General features: G+C 40.1%; 1 protein-coding gene across 2 annotated transcripts; it reads left to right on the top strand.

Moving 5' to 3' along the window:
• Positions 1-7,397: 7,397 nt before the first annotated feature.
• On the top strand, positions 7,398-16,559 carry VIP (vasoactive intestinal peptide). Of its 2 annotated transcripts, none has more exons than XM_034765379.1 (7): positions 7,398-7,874; positions 9,165-9,281; positions 11,367-11,510; positions 11,895-11,999; positions 13,386-13,517; positions 13,991-14,105; positions 15,689-16,559. In XM_034765379.1, exons 1-7 carry the CDS (start codon positions 7,618-7,620, stop codon positions 15,695-15,697), a joined length of 879 nt encoding a protein of 292 aa, XP_034621270.1. In that variant the 5' UTR covers positions 7,398-7,617; the 3' UTR covers positions 15,698-16,559. The 2 variants fall into 2 exon arrangements, with proteins under 2 accessions (XP_034621270.1, XP_034621271.1); XM_034765380.1 differs by having other exon boundaries at positions 7,415-7,874; positions 11,370-11,510.
• Positions 16,560-21,130: the final 4,571 nt, after the last annotated feature.

The following is a 21,130-nucleotide window of genomic DNA, read 5'->3' as shown; positions in this document are numbered from 1 at the left end:
GGGGAGTCTGTTTTTGTACGGCAGAGCACAGGGGAGTCCACCAGGAGTTGAGTTCTCAGTGGCACCAGCTCATGCATTGTGTGGGTAAGAGAGAAGGTTGATTGTCAGGGGGAAAGACGAGCCAGTGCTGGAATGGGGTCTCTACCCATGGGAATCCAGAATCCCTTCCCCCAAGAAACATCTGAATTGGTACCACTGCTAGATTCCAACCAGCGCCATAGCAGAGGTACTCCTTAGGGTGTATAGAAAGACCTTGGCCACATGTACAGTGGACGGTGGCTGGCGGTTCTGTATGCCCTGAAGATAGTACAAGATAAACACCCAGTTTTCTCACAGAAATACAGTTTGTGCACCCACATCCAAAATTCTGTGCATGCAAAAGCGAATGAGCCAATGGGGCAATTTCTCAGCTATGCCTTTCCTGCAATGGGTACAGGAAGAAGGGAGAAGGGTAAAAGTGTCCTCAAGCCACTTTTGTGCATTCCAAAATCTGTACCTGGACAGAAGCCATCATGGCCCTTAGCGCTCCTTGAATTTGCTCTGGATTGTAGCAGCCATCCATGGGCCTTGAGGTCAATGTTGAATAACTGGAGCCCAGTGTGCTCCAGCCATGTCATCTCTGACCCCTTCCGTCTACTATCCCCATACAACCCCTGGGTTTGCAGCTGGGAGGGGCCCAGTGTAGAGCTGCTACATTGATTTTACTCTGAGCAGGGAAACCTACATAACAGTTCTGTCCCCTTTGTGTCCCTTTTATACAACCAGAGTCCTGCAAAAGGGCCACAGCCTAGGGCAGAATCTGTCCTGAGGGACTACAGAGAAAGCATGGGAAAATGGAGACATGAAAATTTGAAAGCCACTTCTGAATATCTGGTTCAAAACATATGCTTGTTTATATGGTTTCTTCAAAGTCCCAAAGCATCTTCCCACAAGAGCTTGAATATATGATAGTCATACAGCTTAACTTGCTTTGAATACTTTAAAAGTGCAAGAAGAAAACAAGACTGTGTTTTGTTTTCACAGAAAAATAAACAGGTAACTGAGATTACATGCTGTAGCATGTTAAAGGCACATGCTATTGATCTAACCAGAAGAATGAAAGCACCAGGGCAACTGCAGGAGGAAGCAACACATACTTCTACTGATGAAATTATCACTTCTTTGCTGGGGGCTGAAGATTATAAACCTCAAGTTGGGAGAAATATGACCTTTATCAGTGTGGCCATCATACTTAGCTCTGTGTTAGCACTGCCTCCCTTTCCAGTTATCGAGACAAATGGAATCAAGTTAGGCTAAAGTAGTTAGCAGAAGAGATAGTTCTGAAAGAAAAGTAGAAGCATTAAAGCCAGTATGTTTGTGATATGTTTTCAAAAGGTTATCTGGTTGCCCATCTCCACGTGGGGTTCAAGCAGTGTGTGAGTGCGTGTACATATGATATTCAAAGGGGGAGTGGTGGTGAACAATGTGTTCATCAAAACATGGGCATGAGCAAATAGTTGTGGTAGTGACTGTGGTCTCAGGAACAAGCACGTCCCACCTAATCACACTGTTGTACAGGGTATGTTTAGGTCAAAGTAAAGGAGGCGTTCAAACAGGTGCAAGCCAGGAGAAACAGCTAGAGAAGAAATTCTCCAAAAGTGACACAGAGTTTTGGAGCAGTAGTGGGAGGGAGGGAGAGAGAGGACGTTGGGGTGAGGAGTGGTGGGGTGGCCAGTGGGAACAAGGTGCTGAGGTACAAGCAGTGATGGTTTGCTTTGAGGGGGATGATAGCAAGAAATTAGGGGGAGAGCACTGGGGACACCACTGGAAGCAGCCACTCATCTGCATTTACACGCCTTTTACCTGGAATATTATACACTGACAGATTAGGTATGCACCAGCAATTGCGACACATTAATGGTGCAGTAGCATAAGTTAACAGCACATCAGCCTTTCTTAATGTGGGAGCATGACTGGGAACTCTTGGGCATATAACCTGAGTTCTGCACAGATTTTGAAAACTGTCCTAGTGTGAATACACACAAAGCCACTGTGCAAAGGTCTCAGCAGTGGGAGCAGAGGCTTTTATAGCATTGTCACTTCAAGATCCCTTATTCTCCTCCCTAACCCATCTTACGTACACACACACACACACACACACACACTTGTACTACCACATGTGTGGAAAGAGGGATGGGGGCACCTGCAGGGTCCTACTCCCTCCTCACTATCTCAACACCCATGTCTGGAATTCATGTTAATTATGTCGATGGATGGTTTGGGGGAGGTTAGCATGTGCCTGCTTGTATTTTTACTGGTATTTTATAAGTCATTAATATCTTTTCTGGTGCTTCTCTTGTAGAGATACAGTATGCTGAAAATGCTGCTCTAGCTGCTGCTGGAAAGTGACACCCATGAACCAGCTCAAATGGACAAGTTCCTAGAAGCTCCTGGAACAAAAAGCAAGGGCACAGTATGAAGAGTGGAGATTCTAAACAGGTCCATTGGAACACAACCTATAACATGCAAGAGATGACAGCACAGCACAGTACTTCCTGAGGCAGGGCTTGTGATGTGCTAGCCCAGGGGTAGGCAACCTATGGCACAGGTGCCGAAGGCGGCACGTGAGCTGATTTTCACTGGCACTCACACTGCCTGGGTCCTGGCCACCGGTCCAGGAGGGCTCTGCATTTTAATTTAATTTTAAATGAAGCTTCTTAAACATTTTAAAAACCTTATTTACTTTACACACAACAATAGTTTAGTAATATATAATAGACTTATAGAAAGAGACCTTCTAAAAATGTTAAAATGTATTATTGGCACGCGAAACCTTAAATTAGAGTGAATAAATGAAGACTCGGCACACCACTTCTGAAAGGTTGCCGACCCCTGTGCTAGACATTTTACTTTTCTTTCAGAGCATGCAAGCCACTGAAACCATTGTCTTTTTATACAGTTGTTTAAAAAAACCAAGACTATGATAAAGTCATTTGTCATTTCTGCCAATTTAATTTCACTTACTTGATATGAAGAGGTGATAAACCTGGTAAGCACTGGTGGTGACTTCAATGAAACCATACTGATTTTCAGCAGCTGAAGAGTCTTGACCTAAGAATTTTTTTTAATACATCAGTTTCAGCACATTTCAGACATAATAAATAGCCTTATACACAAAAGTTATGTTAGCCAGAAATTCATAGCCAGCCAACAAATATCCAGCTCTCCTCCAGAAAGTGTGTGGCCATTTTAGTTCACAGTATATGGTTGAGTATGCTATGTGTACGTAAACACCTATGTATACGAACACATACCCCACTTTTCCTGCAAATTTTTCCAAATTCTGCAGTCTTTCCTGCAATATCTCAAATGACAGTGTTTCTGCCATTATTCAGTGTTCTACAATTCCATTTTTGAGAAACTTTTTCTGATATTCAAACTAAACTTTCCTTAATTTAATTTCATCTCACTACTAGTTACACCACACTCTAGAACCCAAAATAAATCTTTGAATTCTTTGGTGATTACACCCTTCAAATACTTTTCGACAGCTATATTCTTATTCTTTTGCTTGCCTAAAAGAAGGTAAGATGTAGTTAGGTAAGAGGAATAAAAATAAACCAAAGGACCCCAGTTAATGTGGGCTCTTTGTTGAGTGAACGTAGAAGTGGAGTACTATGCAGAGATATTCCTGTTGAAAACTCTGACATTTCATGGGATGTCAGCTGCAAAATATTATCTTGGGTGGCAGGGGATGGATCATTTGATGATTCCTGTTCTGTTCATTCCCTCTGAAGCACCTGGCATTGGCCACTATCAGAAGACAGGATACTGGGCTAGATGGACCATTGGTCTGACACAGTATGTCCATTCTTATGTTCTTCTTATCTTCCTGAAAATTATCTGTGCCCAGTTCTTAGTGGAAACTCCACAAGTGTTATCTCATATTGTTTCCTGGTGGGAAAGGGTTTTCTTTTCCCATCAGTGGAAAATGTCCCAAGCCTCTGGATCCACCTAGATCTCAGGGGATCAGCAAGCGGCAACCAGCATTCGTGTAGGGACTGCTTGTCTCTCCTATGTCTCCTTAGGCAGTCATGTTTTCTTGTATGCATGGCTTGTGCCCACCCAAGTGTTGGCAATATGGAAATACAACACAATAATATTATTATTATTATTCCAAGAGGAGATTCCAAAACACAGAAGAAGAAGTAGTCATTTGTGGTGGCTTCCCCAGCAGATTTTGAAGGAGAGGAGTCTGGTAGGGAACTCGACTTGCCACCCCAGCCTCCTCCTTGCTCATCCTGAAGATATCTACACTACAGAGAGACCTCTGTGGCAGGGGGAGAGAGGGCCAAGAGAAAAAGAGGAAGCATGCTATGGAAGTGACATAATCCCCTTCTGCACCACTTAGCCTGGTTTCACAGGAGGAAATAGAGGGTGGCATGGGGTCATCTTTGGAGAGGAAAGATAATCCAATCTGGAAAGAGGGTGTTGGCATGTCTTTACTTGCCTAAGCAGTGCCTCACCATCTACACTGCTACTTATACCTATTCTACTGGTGTGCACAGAGTATGTATTCTGCATGTTGCCATAAGGAGTCTGCAGTGTAAGGGTACATCTACACTACAATCGAACACCCACGGCTGGCCCATGTCAACTGACTCGGGCTTGTGGGGCTGTTTAATTGCAGTATAGATGTTGAGACTTGGGCTAGAGCCAGGGTTCTGGGACGCCCTGAGTGGGGATGGTCCCAGAGCTCAGGCTCCAATGAGGCCAAATGTCTACACTGCAGTTAAACAGTACCTTAGCCCAGGCCCCATGAGCCAGAGTCGCTGTGTGTGTTTAATTACAGATTAGACATACCTTAAGAAAGGTAGGTTCAGTTCCCAGATCTGCCATTGACTTCATCTATAACATTGGGCAAGTCACTTAGCTGAGTGTATCATGAAATATCAGGACTAATTGCTTCCTGACCAAAGATTTTATCGGGACCTCTGGTCACCCTAGTCTATGGGAGCTATATAAGATAGACAGCTCTTTCAGGAACGGTTTCACATCTAGACAGGGCCTGCTGTGTAACCTCATCCACACAGCGCAGAATTGAGCTCCATAAAACATTTGTCCAGTCTAATTCTCTACTAGCCACATACATGCCTTGTGAGATTAGCAACAAGGTCGTAGCAAAACAGGGAGTTCTGCATGCTTCTTATATCAGGAGGTACCTGATTTTTCCCAACATAGACCAAGAATATCCATGTTTGACATTCATTCCTGTACTCGGTTTATTAAGCTAAACGCAGGGGAACTCCTTTTATATCAAGCCATCACAAGCCAAGAATGTCAGCGCTTTAGCGTGTAGGTGGCGCTCTCGCCACATGTACATCTTGAGGTTTCACGTTTTCTTGAAACACACAACTGCATGCTTTTTGCCAGCTGATTGTTGTAAAACTTTTCCAGGGAATTGGCTGGACAAAGAACCTGCTTATGAATAACCTTTGCAAGTGCAGCTTCAGTTCTACGTGTGCGTTTACAAAATAAACGAATAGTCTAACGTTGCCAAAGTCACAAGCTACCACACAGATAACTCCTCTTTCAAAGTTAGGAGTATCCTCCCTTAAACTTCTACCCTGTGTTCTTCCACAGACCCCTTCCTTTACCCGAACTTACAAAAATGCCATTTACCAATCGTTTGAAGCACTTTATTTAAGCCTCGGTTTATCATCACTAGCCTACAGTGCGACACCTTGTAAACTCCAAGTAGAGCATTTAAGAGGAAAAACTTCACGAGGAGTTAGGTGAAGAGCTATTAATGCTCATCATGCCATTCCAGAACAGAACTGCTTCTTCGACCTCCAGTTATGTAGTAACAAGGGAAAATTTCCTGGAATTAGGCCATTGCAGGAACTCTGGTTTGAGTCACAACTGACATCCGAGAAACAAATTTCCAGGCATTTTTGAGTTTAATTCACTTAATTGTTATGTAACCGAATTAGAGAATGCGATTAAGGCTCGCAGAATATTCACCGTCGAGCCTGTCTAACCTTACGAATACATGAAACACAGAAGCACGGAAAAAACTTATTATAAGTCAGAGGAAATGGTGAAATCGTCTGCACTGGTTTTGTACATCGGGTATCTTCGGTTAGGAGGACTAGGTGTACATCACATAGGCAAAAAAGCTAAAGCAGAACTGGATAATGACCCTTTACTGGAATGATTACTTGACGGGGCTCTTTTGGTGTATGAGTTTTAGATACAAAAAGTAAATTCGGCAAACAAAAGAGGAACGTGCGAAAACTTCCTAGGCTGTAGAAATCAGACTAGCGCTAGGCAGGATACCGTGTCTAACCACCACGTGCCTTCCAATCTGCTTCCCCGCAAAACAACTTCTCAGGCAAAAATTGGGGGCTGTATTAAAACTAAAGGACTTGCCACATGCCGTGGTACTGATTCCACCTCTGGTGCTCGGGGCATGATTCAAATTCGGAACAAGAGTGGGCTCTCCTTGCAAGCGCAGGTCCCCCTGCCATTCAACTGCCCAATGTCAGGGCTTCACCTATTCTCTATTCTGGAAGCCCAGTGTCTTCCAGTCTTTGGTTTAGTTTCCAAGCACCTACTACTGCTTTATTTCCCCCGAATAATCTGAGTGAGCAAATACTTTTTAAACGAGAAAACAAAGAATAGTAACTTAATTCATAAAAATCATATCTGTCGGCAAATAGAGAGTTAAAAAATGACACCCCTTCTAATCCAACTATACTGCCCCAAATCTCTGCTTTAAAGGTTACACGGGAAAGCTCTCTCGCGGTATAAAGCTTTCTAACTGTGTCAAGTATGGTGATATTTCATCGCTGTTCCCCGAGGACGGCAGATAACACTGACGGAACAGCTATCTGCAGAGAGCGGGAGCTCTCGGAAAGCGGAGCTTGGCAGAATCCTTATACTTCATAAGTAAACCGTGACTAGAGAATTGTAACATACACCCCAAAAAACAAATATTTTTCTCTCTATATATCTATATCAAAGAGTGGAAGCAGCCCCCCCCCCCCCCCCGAATGCTGTGTACTGTGATAGCGAAAAAGAGCTTTAACAAACTCCTCCTTCGACACAACCTCAGCGGTACACTTAACAGTTTACAAGACACCAAAACTTTCCTGGGAGTGGATGTGAGGCTGCTAAGGTTGTTGCGACTGTTCTAGACAGAAGCTCTGCTCAGAACTCATGCTTGGCCATACGTTCAGCTGCTGCCCACATGTTTTCTCTCTCTCCCCCATCCCTCATTGTCTTTAATGTACAGAAGGAGAACCAGGCTGCTAACAGTTCCCGGTTAATCATATACAGGCTAAACATACAACGGGGCTCCCGGTTGCAGCACAAAGTGGCAGGACCTGCCCAACTATCATCTGTTGTTTTAAGCTGAATTATGTTGTCAGCCAAGTCTTACTCACTGGATAAGCCATTCATTAATATAAATCAATAAAAATAGGGTACGCAGGCTGCTCATGAATTAAATATGAACTTCTTCCCCGGCTCAGAGCATCCTGAACAAAGCGATCACGGACTTCCATTCATCCCCTTGGGAATAGTGACGTCTCCCAAGTAACGTGATTGCTTTTTCTGAAGCAGAAACGTGGTCCTATGTATAAACCCTATAAAACGAGGCGGTTTGGAGGGCTGGGCAGAGTGCTACTGAAGGGGAGAGACGGCATCAGCCTAAGGAGGAGGGCTGGGGAACACCACCGAAACAGCAGCCCCGGCCACACGGACCCAGCCCCTACACATTCCCCTTCAGTACCCGGGACAGAGTGCGGATCGAGCAGCCGAGGAATTCAGCACCTAGGAGACCTCCCAGCGCCGGGCGGACTTCCCAGGAGAAAGGACCCTCTCCCTGCCTCGTGAGTACCGCCAGCTAGCCCTGGTCTCAATAAGCCCACTGGAACTTCCTAGCGAGTAGAGAGAAGAAAGGACCCCCCGATTATAAGAGCAATGCAAACAGTCTTAACGCTAAAAAGTTGCTGACCAACCAGCAAATGGGAATGTATAGAACAGTCTTGCCTTCTCTGACGCTACCTTCTCCTTCTTAATCCTTGATCAATTCCTATGGATTTTAGCTCAGATTAACCAGTTTAGGGTGTTTTTGCTTTGCTCGGTGAGGGAGCGCCTTCCCTTTTACTTCTCCTTACTGCTGCATGTTAGCTGCCCCTCCTTGAGTGCCGATTTCTCCCTTATGGATAGTTATCACGCATTGGTTACTTGTGCTTCCTCTTAGCGCTTTTATTATTTTACATCCTCAATTTAAATTCACTGAATTAACCAAATCAAGCCGATCTTTGTTTTCTCGCTTTACCTGCACTTTTCTTTCCTGCCTGGGGTGTGTGGGGTGTGTGTGTGGGGGGGAACTAGAAGAGGTGTTGGTACTCTACAAAAAGTTTCCACTTGAAGTCTCTGTTTCGAGCTCAAAGGGATGCAGGCTGGTTTTGAGTGAACATGAACATTCATGTTTAGAATGTTCAACTCAAATTCCTCACTGCTGCTCCTGCCTTTTGGTTGCTTGAAACAAGGTGCTGTTCCGCTTTCTACGGCAGTATTGTACAGTGCAGCATGAGAACCATCATTCTTTATTTAATCAGATTTAAGTTATTAAACTACTGAAGAGAAGTAAGTGTACGTGGCTTCCCCAGCGGAGCACAACATAGAGGATGCACAATGTTAATTCACATTATTTCTTCATTCTTCAAATTCAAACGGGTTTATTTTTCACTAATGTCTGAGTTTCAAGGAGGTTTACGTTTTGGACAGAACTTCTCCCTTTCACCTTCTCCCTACCTTCGGCCTTCATCAGATACTAGGAATTACAAAGCAGAAGCAATAGTTTCCTTCCAGGTGATTTAGAAAAAATAGTTTATTGTCAACCAGATCTGTATTACCGAGCGAGTGCCCCCCGACTTCTAAAGCAAAAGCAAAAGATACAGCTCGCAGCAAATTTTAACAGCAGTACCTGGGCATGCCATATTTGAGGGATGAGGTGTAGCCCGCAGCAGGGATCCTTACTTTTCCACGTGGGATCCAAAACCTTCCGCCCCCTTTCCTTCAGACAGCGACAAAAGCATCAATGGCCCTCTGTCTATGCAGTCGTAAACCCGTGCCGATAGGAGGTAATTATTGTCTCCTATTCATTAACTCAGGTCCAGCATGATGGAACATAGAAGCAGCTCCCAGCTTCTTCTGTCCTTCACACTCTTCAGTGTTCTCTGCTCGCCAGCACTGGCATTACCTCCTTTGGGGACATATTCAGCTATGAGGTAAGTGCTGTTCCGACTCATGAGACCTCGAGCTAAAGCACCCGGCTGCTCGCTAATGACACAACACGATCTGCGAAAGGCGATATTGCAGCAAACGGTCTACTTAAGTTAGCATCAGCAGCGTCCTAGTGTACTTGTTATCTTGGAAACTCCAATCCAAGGCTTGAATACATGCCTCTTTAGCAAACTTAGCTGAAAGGCTCATCTATTACATTCTCACATCAACATTACAGGAAGGGACTAATAATGATTGGTTACGCTGGTAATCTTTGCAATAGCGTCAGTTAAGATTTCCCCTTTTGGCAGTAGCATGGATGGTATGGGCTGGTCTACCTCCCCTCTCTGTAAATAACGTAAACCGTTAAAAGGGTTTTAAGAAGTGGCGATCCCTTCTCCATCTGTTCCCCAAGAACACCAGGAAGTGACGTGATCCTTTCATTCAGCCAGTGCCAACACCACTGGTGGATAGCAATTAAATGACTTCTTATTTTAAAGGTTCTAAGTACCATTTCCACTCTAATAGCCCTTTAGTAATTATTACTATTTACATGAAGAATATGACAAATAGTAAAGTAAACATGCTGAATTGTGTTTCTGGGGTTGCATTGGCCTATCACAAATAGTAAGTATCAGCTCTTCTTATGGCAAAACCTACATTTCACCTCAACCCTAGCATTATAGCTGGACTGGTATCCTGTAATTCTTTTCAAATATATAGCATGCTTAAGAGAAGAAACAGATTCAATGTGCCTCAAATTATGGCTGCAGACTGTATTACAGTAGATTGTGAGAAAGTGATTTGCCTACATCTATTCATAGCTTTGGCATAAAGAACACATTGAAGTTTGATATTTTGAATTTTTGTTGTTGTTGTTGTTGTTTAGATAAGGTAGAGTCAAATGTTACAATGTCTTTTTCAGTATTAAATTGAAACAAATGTACATGCTGAAAAGAACAAATTAATATAACTATAGTTATGTAATTTTAAAATTATCCACTTGGGTTGGTTTATTTCACACAACAGTAATTGTACTCGGTTCATAAAATATCTGTAGCTGAATGAATACTTATAAGAGCTAAATCCTGCATGTCTTACTCCAATAGGTATAATTTGTCCACAGGGAGTGTATGCCTACAATGTTAGCATGAAATCTCTTCCCAACCTCAGTGTGTGATTTGCTACATCATCACATGCTGCATCTACCACTCTGACAGGAAGCTATCATTTTCCATAGAATACAAGAGTGACCAGAAGGAATGTCTGCTGCCATACCATTGCAACATCGTCATGCTATCCTTAATAATTCATGAGATCATGCATCAAACTGTGGGAGTGGGCAACATAAACATTTTGTTAGTTTATTTGTTGATCGGTCAATGTTTGGGATATTAACACTACTTTAACAGAATTATGGTTATGATGAAAAACACATTAATTATTAGCAGTGAGATATTCTGATGAATTACTAGCAAATCAGTCTTAAAAGACAATAAAAATCAGTATATAGCTACATGTTTATATCTTATATGGTAAAATTCATCCCTCTTCAGAGAACCTGAACAAAGGCCTAAGAACCATTTAGTTCCACTTACGCACCATTTTAAGGTCTTGACTGGAACTTAAATGGCACATAGATCTTCTGGCCCTTTACACAGAAGTTAATTTAATCTGTAGTTTATATCCTATACATATTCCTGTATATTGCAATGGTTGCCATTAAAAATTTTACAATTGCCATTTGCAAGTAATTATAATGACCATGGATTGCATGGTATTCCCTTAAGTCAATTATTTGTAATGATAAAATTATAAAAATGTGAATGCTGACCCAATATGTAGATTCATATAAATATATGGTTAAAGATGGAGAAAATCTATTACACCAGGTACTCTATCATCTTGCCAATGAAGGATTATTACTTGCAGAGTATTTTCTTGTGCTTTATCCAGTTTGCTTTAAAATGTCTTGGGCATTAGATACATGTATATTGTTTGACACATATGAGGCTGCATGCAAATTGTATTGAAAGAGACAGTATTAAATATCCTCATTTTGCAATACTTTACGAGATTTTCTTCTTCAGTAGGTTGGGAAACAGAATGTCATTTGATGGAGCAAGTGAACCTGATCAAGCCCAAGGTTCATTGAAACCTGAAACTGACATTTTGCAAAATGCACTACCAGAAAATGACAAATTCTATCTTGACATGTCCAGAGCTATGGATAGGTGAGAATTTTTGTTGCCATAAATATAAATTTTGATGCATTGCTCAAATGATACCAAGGTAAAAAGTGCTTTTCCTGCATTTATTTAAATGAACTTTTCAAACTGCTTAAGACATTTGAAAGAAAAAATTGAGTATTAAAAGGGAGCATAGAATGCATGTTTGTTTGCAAAGTTTTCTGGAGTTCATTGTCATTATAGCACTGAAAGGGCTGGAAAGTAGTACTAAATCATTTGGAAATTAAAAAAAATGTTTTATTTAATAAATCAAAGCAATGATAATGATTTTCAAAAGAAGTGCTTATGAAATTGAAAATAAAAACTGTATTTACTTGTAATATAGGGAGCCCAGATTTTATTATGGAGTTATTTTTTCATCTATATTAGGAATGCAAGACATGCTGATGGACTTTTCACCAGTGGCTACAGCAAACTTTTGGGTCAACTTTCTGCAAGGAGATATCTGGAATCACTTATTGGAAAACGGGTTAGGTGAGGTTACACTTAAATAGAGCTTTTATTCTGCTTGCTTCACTTACCATTTCGTGCACAAGTTTCCCAATCTGTAAATTGGGGCAATGATATTTACCATCTTTTTAAATTTTTTTGAGATCTTCAGATATAAGAGCTAAGTAATTAAATATAATTCATTAACATTAATACAGTATTATTTATTTGTATTATATGTATTGTATTTTTTGTTCAAAAGTGACTTTTTGAATTATATTGTAATGCCTGAGAGGAGTCACATCACACATTAAACACACTTCTGAAAAAATCAGACTGTATGCTGTTCAGACTAATGATAAATGCTGTCAGTAATATGACAACTATTGGGCTAATTTTTTAATATTTTTCCCTTTGCAGGCCATGCAAATCCTACACTTTGACATTCAAACTTACACTTAGGTGCATAAATGCCTATTTTACATGCCCAGTAGGTGATTAGAAATTGGGCACTGAATTTGCACTTATTTCTACCCAGGCTACTTTGTCCCTAAATACAAAGGACTGGATTCTCAGCTGGTGTAAAACCGTGTAGTTCCTTCAGTAGAGTTATGGCAGATTACACCATGTGAAGATCTGCCTCTAAACTATGAGGCAGGAAACTTCTGACTTCAACTTTGGCTTTCCCAAAGTGCTATTTTTCCTTTGAAATTTACTTAAAGCCAGTGGTTAAAAAAAAAAGAAAAAAAAAAGAAGTGGGTAAACTAACCTAAACTCCTTATTCCTCAAATGAGAAGTGGGTAAACTCCATATACCTATGTTTACTCTTGACTACACTACTGCCCAAAGCAAACATTTTAAAGCTATATATAAACATACTGTAATACTTGGAGCCTGCTCCTGTTGAAGTCATAAGCAAAATTACCACTGACTTTAATGGGAACAAGACTAGGCCCTTTAAGAGGTTCCTTATATTTCGGACAGCCTATATAATTTGATAATTTACTAAAATATATTTCTAGTGTAAATCAGGATGATTTCAGTTTGTTTAAAAGGGTTTCTTAAGTTACAAGAATTGGCACATAAGGGTTTGTGATTTTAATGATTAGAAAACAGAATGGGCCAAATCCTAAAAAGTCTGTGCTCAACACTTGCTCATACAAAACTTCCAGAGACATCAATGTGAATTCTAATTACACTGAGATGGGAGGAAGTCAACAGATTTGCCTAAGTGAAGACTGAATAAAAATTTCAGGATATTACCCATATGATCAGAGTGACTTTTGAAGTAGTAAAAGAAAATTGGAATGGAAATGAATGTTTTACTCAGCTAGTCAGCAATTGAAAGACTTACTGCATATAGTTCAAAGTCTTTATCTTTTCTAGTTGAATGTATTTGTGATAATTTCCACTGTTTTTGTTTTTACATAGCAACAACCTCATGGACGAACAGATGCCCGTCAAACGTCACTCTGATGCCGTCTTCACTGACAACTACAGCCGATTTAGAAAGCAAATGGCCGTGAAGAAATATTTAAACTCAGTTTTAACTGGAAAAAGAAGGTATTAATAAAATAAAATACAATGAACATTAATGATCTTGGAATGTAATCTTAATATATAGACAAGTATTAGTAACATTTTCTCCTAGTGATTTATTTACAGCACACTTCACAGTCAAATTAGAATGAAAGAACAAGAATAACACAGAGAATTTGGGAGTCTTAAAATAAAGGAAAATGCTATTGAAATATTCTTAAAGTGCTTTTATTTAGAACAAACATCCTAGTAAAGGAAGAACTAAAGAGCTAGGGCTTATGCACAGGACTTGCTATCCTGTGGTATTGCTAGGTAACAATTTTACAATGAAAATGCACAATGTTTGAAATTTGCTGTTATCTAAGGAAGTGCTAGACACGCTACTTCACTGAATTAAAAAATTGTTTAATAAAGTTTAATGAAACAGAAAGTTACTATGATTAGTTCTGTCTTATTTTTCTGAGTGCAACAAAATCCATGTTTCTCATCTGCAACAGCCAAGAAGAGCTAAACCCTGCCAGCCTTCGAGATGAAGCAGAATTGCTTGAACCCTCCTTTTCCGAAACCTCTGATGATGTTACAGTAGATGAGCTGCTGAACCGCCTCCCATTGGTAGGTCCAAATTTACTTTTACCCTTCCAGTTCAGCAGTAGTCACCCCACCCTTAAGATAGTAATCCTACACAAAAGATGGCCTCTCTGTAAAGTGCACCCCTCTGGCATGAGCCACGTTCCATTATATATTTTATATGTCTACAGGGAATGTGTCTCAGTGTAATGACCTCTTTAATAAGATTAATTAAATGATCCCCATGATTACTTTCACTCTAACTTCCTAATTAAATGAACAGTCTGACACTGTTGGTAATGCACCTAGCTCACTTGGGTGTTTCAAACCACATGCACTGAGGAAAAAAAGCATAATTGACTTATTTTTAATTAGGAAGAATATTCTAGCTTCTGAGAATAAATTCACTGGTTTTCTTTAATTAAAAAATAAAGTTCCATCCCCACTTTCTGCCTTACATCATTCTTTCTAATTGAAATCCAAGCTCCCCCTAAAACTGTAGAATGAGAATCATGTGCACCACCACCCTCAACCTATGTGACAGCTGATTCCTATCTGAAACTGTGTATCAAGTGGGGAAGATCCTTTTTTCCTCTGTTCTGATATGCTTAATATCTGTGTTACTACTTAATATCTGTGTTACTACTTCCTATTTAGCTGTGTCAGAATCTTTGGAGACAATGCACCTCATTCACAACTGTGTTACTCTACTTCATAGATTTCAATGTATTACACGGACCTTACATTGGAGTGCTAACAGTGGTGAATCAGGCCTGATATTCTTGAAAATATATTAAGCTCTGTTAGAGGATTTTTCATATCAGTGGTGCTGTTGATGCAGTTGGGCAAAAAATGGACTACAAATAAACAAAAAGTAATTATTTAACCTATCCTAGCATTTGATGAATGCTCTAGCCTTATACGAGTAAGAAAATGTTTTTCTTCAGTTTTTCATTTCCTTCAGATAATAGAAGAAAATGCATTTTTCCAAACATAAGCAAAAATCCAAAAGATCACACTTCAGGGTATAAGACAACTTCTAAATGATGGGTTTAGGAAGAAATGTTCCTTGTGGGAAGGTTATTCCATCATTTCCTCCTGCAAGGTTTCTTACACCTTCTTCTATAATATCTGGTGCTGGCCACAGTCAGAGACAGGATATTGGACTAGACCATTGATCTGATCCTGGCAATTCTTAAATTTGTTCCTTCCTTCCCTCCTCCCAGATTAGGGGACTACAGATTTCCCTGAAGAGGGAGAATCTGGTCAGTGTTGTCCATTATTCTATCAGTATCCATTGGTGCCATGTCAGCTTGGTAATCTGCACTTATTCACTCCAAGGATACAACTGCTTTCAGTATCATCCCTCTTGCCTTGTATGATGCTATTCAACAACATTCTTGTTAGTTGGGCTTGATTCTACAAACACTTCCTACCAGGCAGAGTGCTTATTGCCATGAATAGGAGTTCCATAGATATCAAAGTTGCTACTCCCAGTAGGGACACTTGCACCCAGTAGTTGGTGTTTGAAGGATTTGGGTAGGTTGTATACACTTTAGATAAAGTTATCTGATATTGCAGTCACTTGTAACATTGATTTTGAAACACACATTCTTCTTGTTTTTCAGAGTCTCTGAAGGAGAGCTGGTAAAATCTATGACAAGAACAAACTATTTTTTGAGTTCCACATAGTATTTCAAAGAAATGACTTCAGTATTCAAACCAAAACAAATATGTTGTGAAGTGACAGTTGTGATATATTTGTTTCTGATATAATAAAAGTTGATGTTTACACTGTAAATATTACTTTAGCGATCTCTACCTAAAGCTGTACATATGTATGCTAGTCTAACTCATGAAAACCCTGTGATTTCATATGATGTAAATCCTTTACTTCAATAAATGCATTTGAAAAAGAGGAATGCACACCAGAAGACAGCACCAAATTACTGATTAACTGGCTTATTTTAACTATGGTAACACTTCAGGTAAAATTGCATGATGCAATGGATACATTTGCAGACAACTTAATAAATAAATACAAAAGACCATAGAAAGGAACTGTATTCAGTATGTTCAAACTGTGTTGGGGGTAGGATCTGTACAAAAATATATGCTTTTCTAACAATTCACCAACTTAAATAAATAAAAAGGCATTTAAAATTATTGGATCTTTCATAGAACCTTATTTTTGTCCTCCTCCATTTTGAATGTTTTCATTAAGTTAAAGCCAGTAATATTGACTTTATTTTTAATGGTGAACACTTTTGAATCCGAAGTTGCCAAAGCACACAGAAGGAGAAGGGAAAAAAAGCTACCCCTTAATGTTTGATGTGCTAAAGTCATAGCAGTAAGTTTATTCTACATTTGGTTGTGTATAACTTTGCTGATGAGCGCATTCCTTATATATAAAGTAGATCTGAAGACAGTTTACTATTTTTTCAAAATGAATGTAACTTACGAAATACGCAGACAATAAAAAACATTTTATTATCACTGCAACTATTATTGGTTTGCTTCAATGCTAATTGCCTGAACAGACAAGACCCCTATTAATAACAGAGACAAAATAAACACATTCTTCTTCTGGGATATACTATATATCTCTCTGATTGTATTAAAAGACACAATGGGCCTGATTCCTGATAGTGTTATTCCAGTTTAATGTCAGTGTAACTCTGATGTAAAATTGGAAGAATGTTGCTGTGAATCAGGCCCACTGTGTATTTTAATATAAGCTACATAATCATTTGCTCAAGAAGGACCTTTTCAGAGGTTGCTTATAGGGCTTGGTAATTCTAGTACAATGAAAATGATCTACTGTATGTACTAGCTATGTAGCATAGACACCTCAGTACAAACTTGTATGGAATACCAGGCCTAAAGCTAAGAAAACCCATTCATAAATTTAAAATATTTTCAAGTTTGGAAAAGGTGAAGAAAGCATGTAGAGGCTGCTTAGCAATATGCATCTTTCCATTTGGAATTTTACTTACATTTATGTATTACCGACTTAATCTTGCTTCCATTGATGTTAGCAGCAAAACTTTATTGACTTCTATGAGTATGGGACTGGTCCTTAAATTACTGTTGAGTTAAGTGTGCACACATAAAAGCTTTTCTTTTATTCATGCTGGAAAATGTCAATGTGTTTCAAAAGAAAATGTCTCAAAGTTGCTCACGCATGCTAAGCCTAAGGGCTTGTCAACACTTGAAACGCAACATAGGTGCTGCTGTAGTGGTTCAGTGTAGACACTACCTACAGTGAGGGGAGGGGTTATCCCATTGGTATAGTTAATCTACCTTCCTGAGAGGAGGTAACTAGGTCCACGGAAGAATTCTTCTGTCAACCTAGTGCTGTCTACACTATAGATTAGGCTGGCTTCCCTATATTGCTCAGGGGATGTGGATTTTTCACACTCCTGAGCAACATACTGGGTGAACATAACTTTTGAGTGTAGCTTGACCTGAGACTTACATGGAAAAAGGTTCATACAACATGCAGGCTGCCAGTTTTTTTCTGAATACATACATTTATGTACCCAAATGGAAATCAGCTTCCATAAATCAAGTAACTGATTATCTAGTTACCTGTCTTGGATTTTTAATATTTTTTTGGCATAAGCCAGTGCATGTATGTGCAAAAATTACACACATAATTTCAGTTTTGCAATTGGACACACAGTGAATATTGTGTTCCATTGGCAATTCCTGCCTAAACTAATTATGAGAATATGAGTGAACAAACAGCTGTTGAACATTGCTGACACATAATAACTTTTTACTTTGTGATGTTTTATCCAATGTAGTTGAATTCACTCAGCATTTCCATGACAAAACCTTTTTTTAAAAGATTATAGATTGGAAAAATACTCCTTCAGAAATAAAAATTGATATACATGTGGTCTCAACACACCATATTTTTTGTTTTAAAATAGGAAAAGTTCATTCAATCATTTTAAAGTACACAAAATAGGAAAATAATGTATAGGACAGACGTTTCCAAGTGTTTTTAACTCTTAAAAAATTAAGCAGATTTTGAGTAATTAAAATTGTATAGTTCTAACAGGCCAAATTATCTTTACATATCTGCAGTTTGGATCTCATAATCTGGAATGATTTATTTGATTTAAAGTCACAAAAACTAAACAACAACTTTTTTTCAGTACATCAGAAGCAGGAAACCTGCCAAACAGTCAGTGGGGCCACTGAACAATTGAAGTGTTAAAGGAGCACTCAAGGAAGACAAAGCCATTGTGGAGAATATACATGAATTTTTTGTATCAGTCTTCACTGCAGAAGATGTGAGGGAGATTCCCACACCTGAGCCATTCTTTTTAGGGGACAAATCTGAGGAACAATCCCAGATTGAGGTGTCAATAGAGGAGGTTTTGGAACAAACTGATAAATTAAACAGTAATAAGTCACAAGGACTAGATGGTATTCACTCCAGAGTTCTGGAGGAACTGAAATATGAAATTGCAGAACTACTAACTGAGGTATGTAACCTATTGCTTAAGTCACTCTCTGTGCCAGATGACTGGAGGATAGCTAATATAATGTCTATTTTTTAAAAGGCTTCTGAGGTGATTCTGGTAATAAATCAGAAAACCTGTTTGTTGCTAGGAAAATTGGCTGAAACTATAGTAAAGAACAGAATTATCAAATATACAGATAAACATAATATATTGGAAGAGTCAACACGGCTTTTGTAAAGGGAAATCATGCCTCTCCAATCTATTAGAGTCCTTTGAGCGTCTCAGTAAGCATGTGGACACGGGTGACTCAGTCGAAGTAGTGTACTTGGACGTTCAGAAAGCCTTTGACAAGGTCCCACACCAAAGAGCAGTCATTGGATAAGAGGGAAGGTCCTCTCATGGATCAGTAACTGGTTAAAAGACCGAAAACAAAGGGTAGGAATAAATGATCAGTTTTCACAGTGGAGAGGTAAATAGAGTGGTTTCTCAAGGATCTGTACTGAGACCAGTGTGGTTCAACATATTAATAAATGATCTGGAAAAGATGGCAAACAGTGAGGTGGCAAACTTTGTAAATGATACAAAACTACTCAAGAGATTTAAGTCAAAATCTGACTGTGAGGAGTTAAAAGGGATCTCACAATGCGTGATTAGGCAACATAATGGCAGATGAAATTCAATGTGATAAGTACAAAGTAATGCACATTGGAAAGAATAATCCTAACTATACTTACAAAATGATGGGGTCTAAATTAGCTGTTATCACTCAAGAAAGAGATCTTGGAGTCATTGTGAATAGTTCTCTGAAAACAGTGACACTCAAAAAAGTTGACAATGTTAGGAACTGGGAGACTTCCTCTGAAACTTCAAGCTGCCTGAGTTTGAGTGGCTGCAAATGTTTGCTATAACTGGATAGTTTGAGATACTATTCTTATATTTTTAAACAGAAATACTAGGACAGATTCACATAATAGATTAATATCAGTTAAGGATCTGACTCACTTTATTTAGAGGGCGACCAGATTTTCAAGGTGAAAAAACTTTATGGGAGGAGGCTATTACTTAGCAGGGTCAGTGAGATGTGCATAGGAGGGTTCTGGTTACTTGAGCAGGGGCTAGAGAAGGTAAGAGAAAAGGCTGCCCAGTCCTCCCTCTGATATTTCCTATGCTTTCCTTTATCTTTCCCCCACCCTTTCCCTCACCCCCCTCCTTGATTTCTTCACTTTCCCCTTGCTTCAAACGGTCTCCCCTTTTCCTCCTCCCTCCCTAGCTCGGTCACCATTGTATCCATAGCAAAAAGCTATTTGTTTATTCTGTTTGGCATGTCTCTGTCTTTCAAAGCCTGACCTTTCTGTGACCTTTCTCTGTGTCTTGCTCAAGTTGGGAGAGAATAGAGGCAGCCATGTGCTAGGCTGGGAGGCCTGTCCTCGGTGCACAATCATTCTCTCTATCACATCTACTTTCAGTCCTCTAAGTTCCCCCTTCTTCCCTTCTGTTGTCCCCTTCACTCAATACTCTGCCTGAGCATGGTGTTTACTTGTGGTGCAGGGACGAAGAGCAGCAGCACGGATGCCTTATCCCAGCTAGTGTCCCAAGCCACCATGAATACAGTGATGGCCCAGGGGCATGGTCTATAATCTCATCGATTGCAAGCAGATGCTTAAGTGCAGATTTTGCACTTGTATCTGCTTCCAACCCTACTGCTGGTACAAAGTGGCCTTGTGCCACCTCCCCTGCTCACTGCTGGTGTAGGGGGCACGGACCTGGCCACCTTTACACACCCTTCCCCATTGTGCTGTGCAGGTTGTCTCCTTCAGTGTATATGTGCTCACTCAGCCCTCACGTTAATTTCCCCAGTTAGTTGTCTGGCCGTACTTTCATGTGGCCAGTCTGATGTGGTTTAAAAGACAAACAAGCCAGCACATAATACTATTTCCTGTGAAGATGGCAGGATCAGACCCTGAGAAGAGGGACATCCTTGTTTTCATTGTTACCCTAGTCATGTATAAAAACAGATCGTGCTGCTCATGCCCATGAATGCAGGGTGAGGTGCCAGCAGAGTGAGCAAGGATTGGCCATATTTTTTGGGGTAGGGAAAGGCTGGGACAGAAGTAGGTAACTTTTGGGTGCAACAGAGAACGTCTTGTAGGCAAGGCACAAAATGCTTATGCCAGCCCTGGATAGGGAATTAATTTTCCAGAGCACTGGCACAAACAGAGTACAGGAGGTGGAGATGTCATTTGCAAAAGCTCCCTCTCCTGCTCCCACACAGCTTTCCAACTCCCCTCCACACAATTCGAGTTTTAGTTTGGTTTGTGACTACTGCAGCATGCTGACCTTTCCCTTGGATAAATCCACCTTCTGTGGATTCTGCATGTGTGGTCTTCTGGGGCCTGTATGGCTCAGCTGGCCACAGATATTTTCAGCTTTGCTCAACTCTGCTTTGGAACGTACAAAAACAAATTGCTTGCCAGTTTGACAAGCTGGCTCAGGACTGAAGCCGGATTATGAGAGCGTTGATCTCCTAAACCACCTTTAGCAAAAAATACTTGGAGTAATTATATATGACTTTCACTTTTGAGATGCAGAATA

The sequence above is a fragment of the Trachemys scripta genome, chromosome 3, assembly GCF_013100865.1.
Source record: "Trachemys scripta elegans isolate TJP31775 chromosome 3, CAS_Tse_1.0, whole genome shotgun sequence".
In the NCBI taxonomy this organism is placed as follows: domain Eukaryota; kingdom Metazoa; phylum Chordata; order Testudines; family Emydidae; genus Trachemys; species Trachemys scripta.
This window is presented reverse-complemented; position numbering and strand designations above follow the sequence as displayed.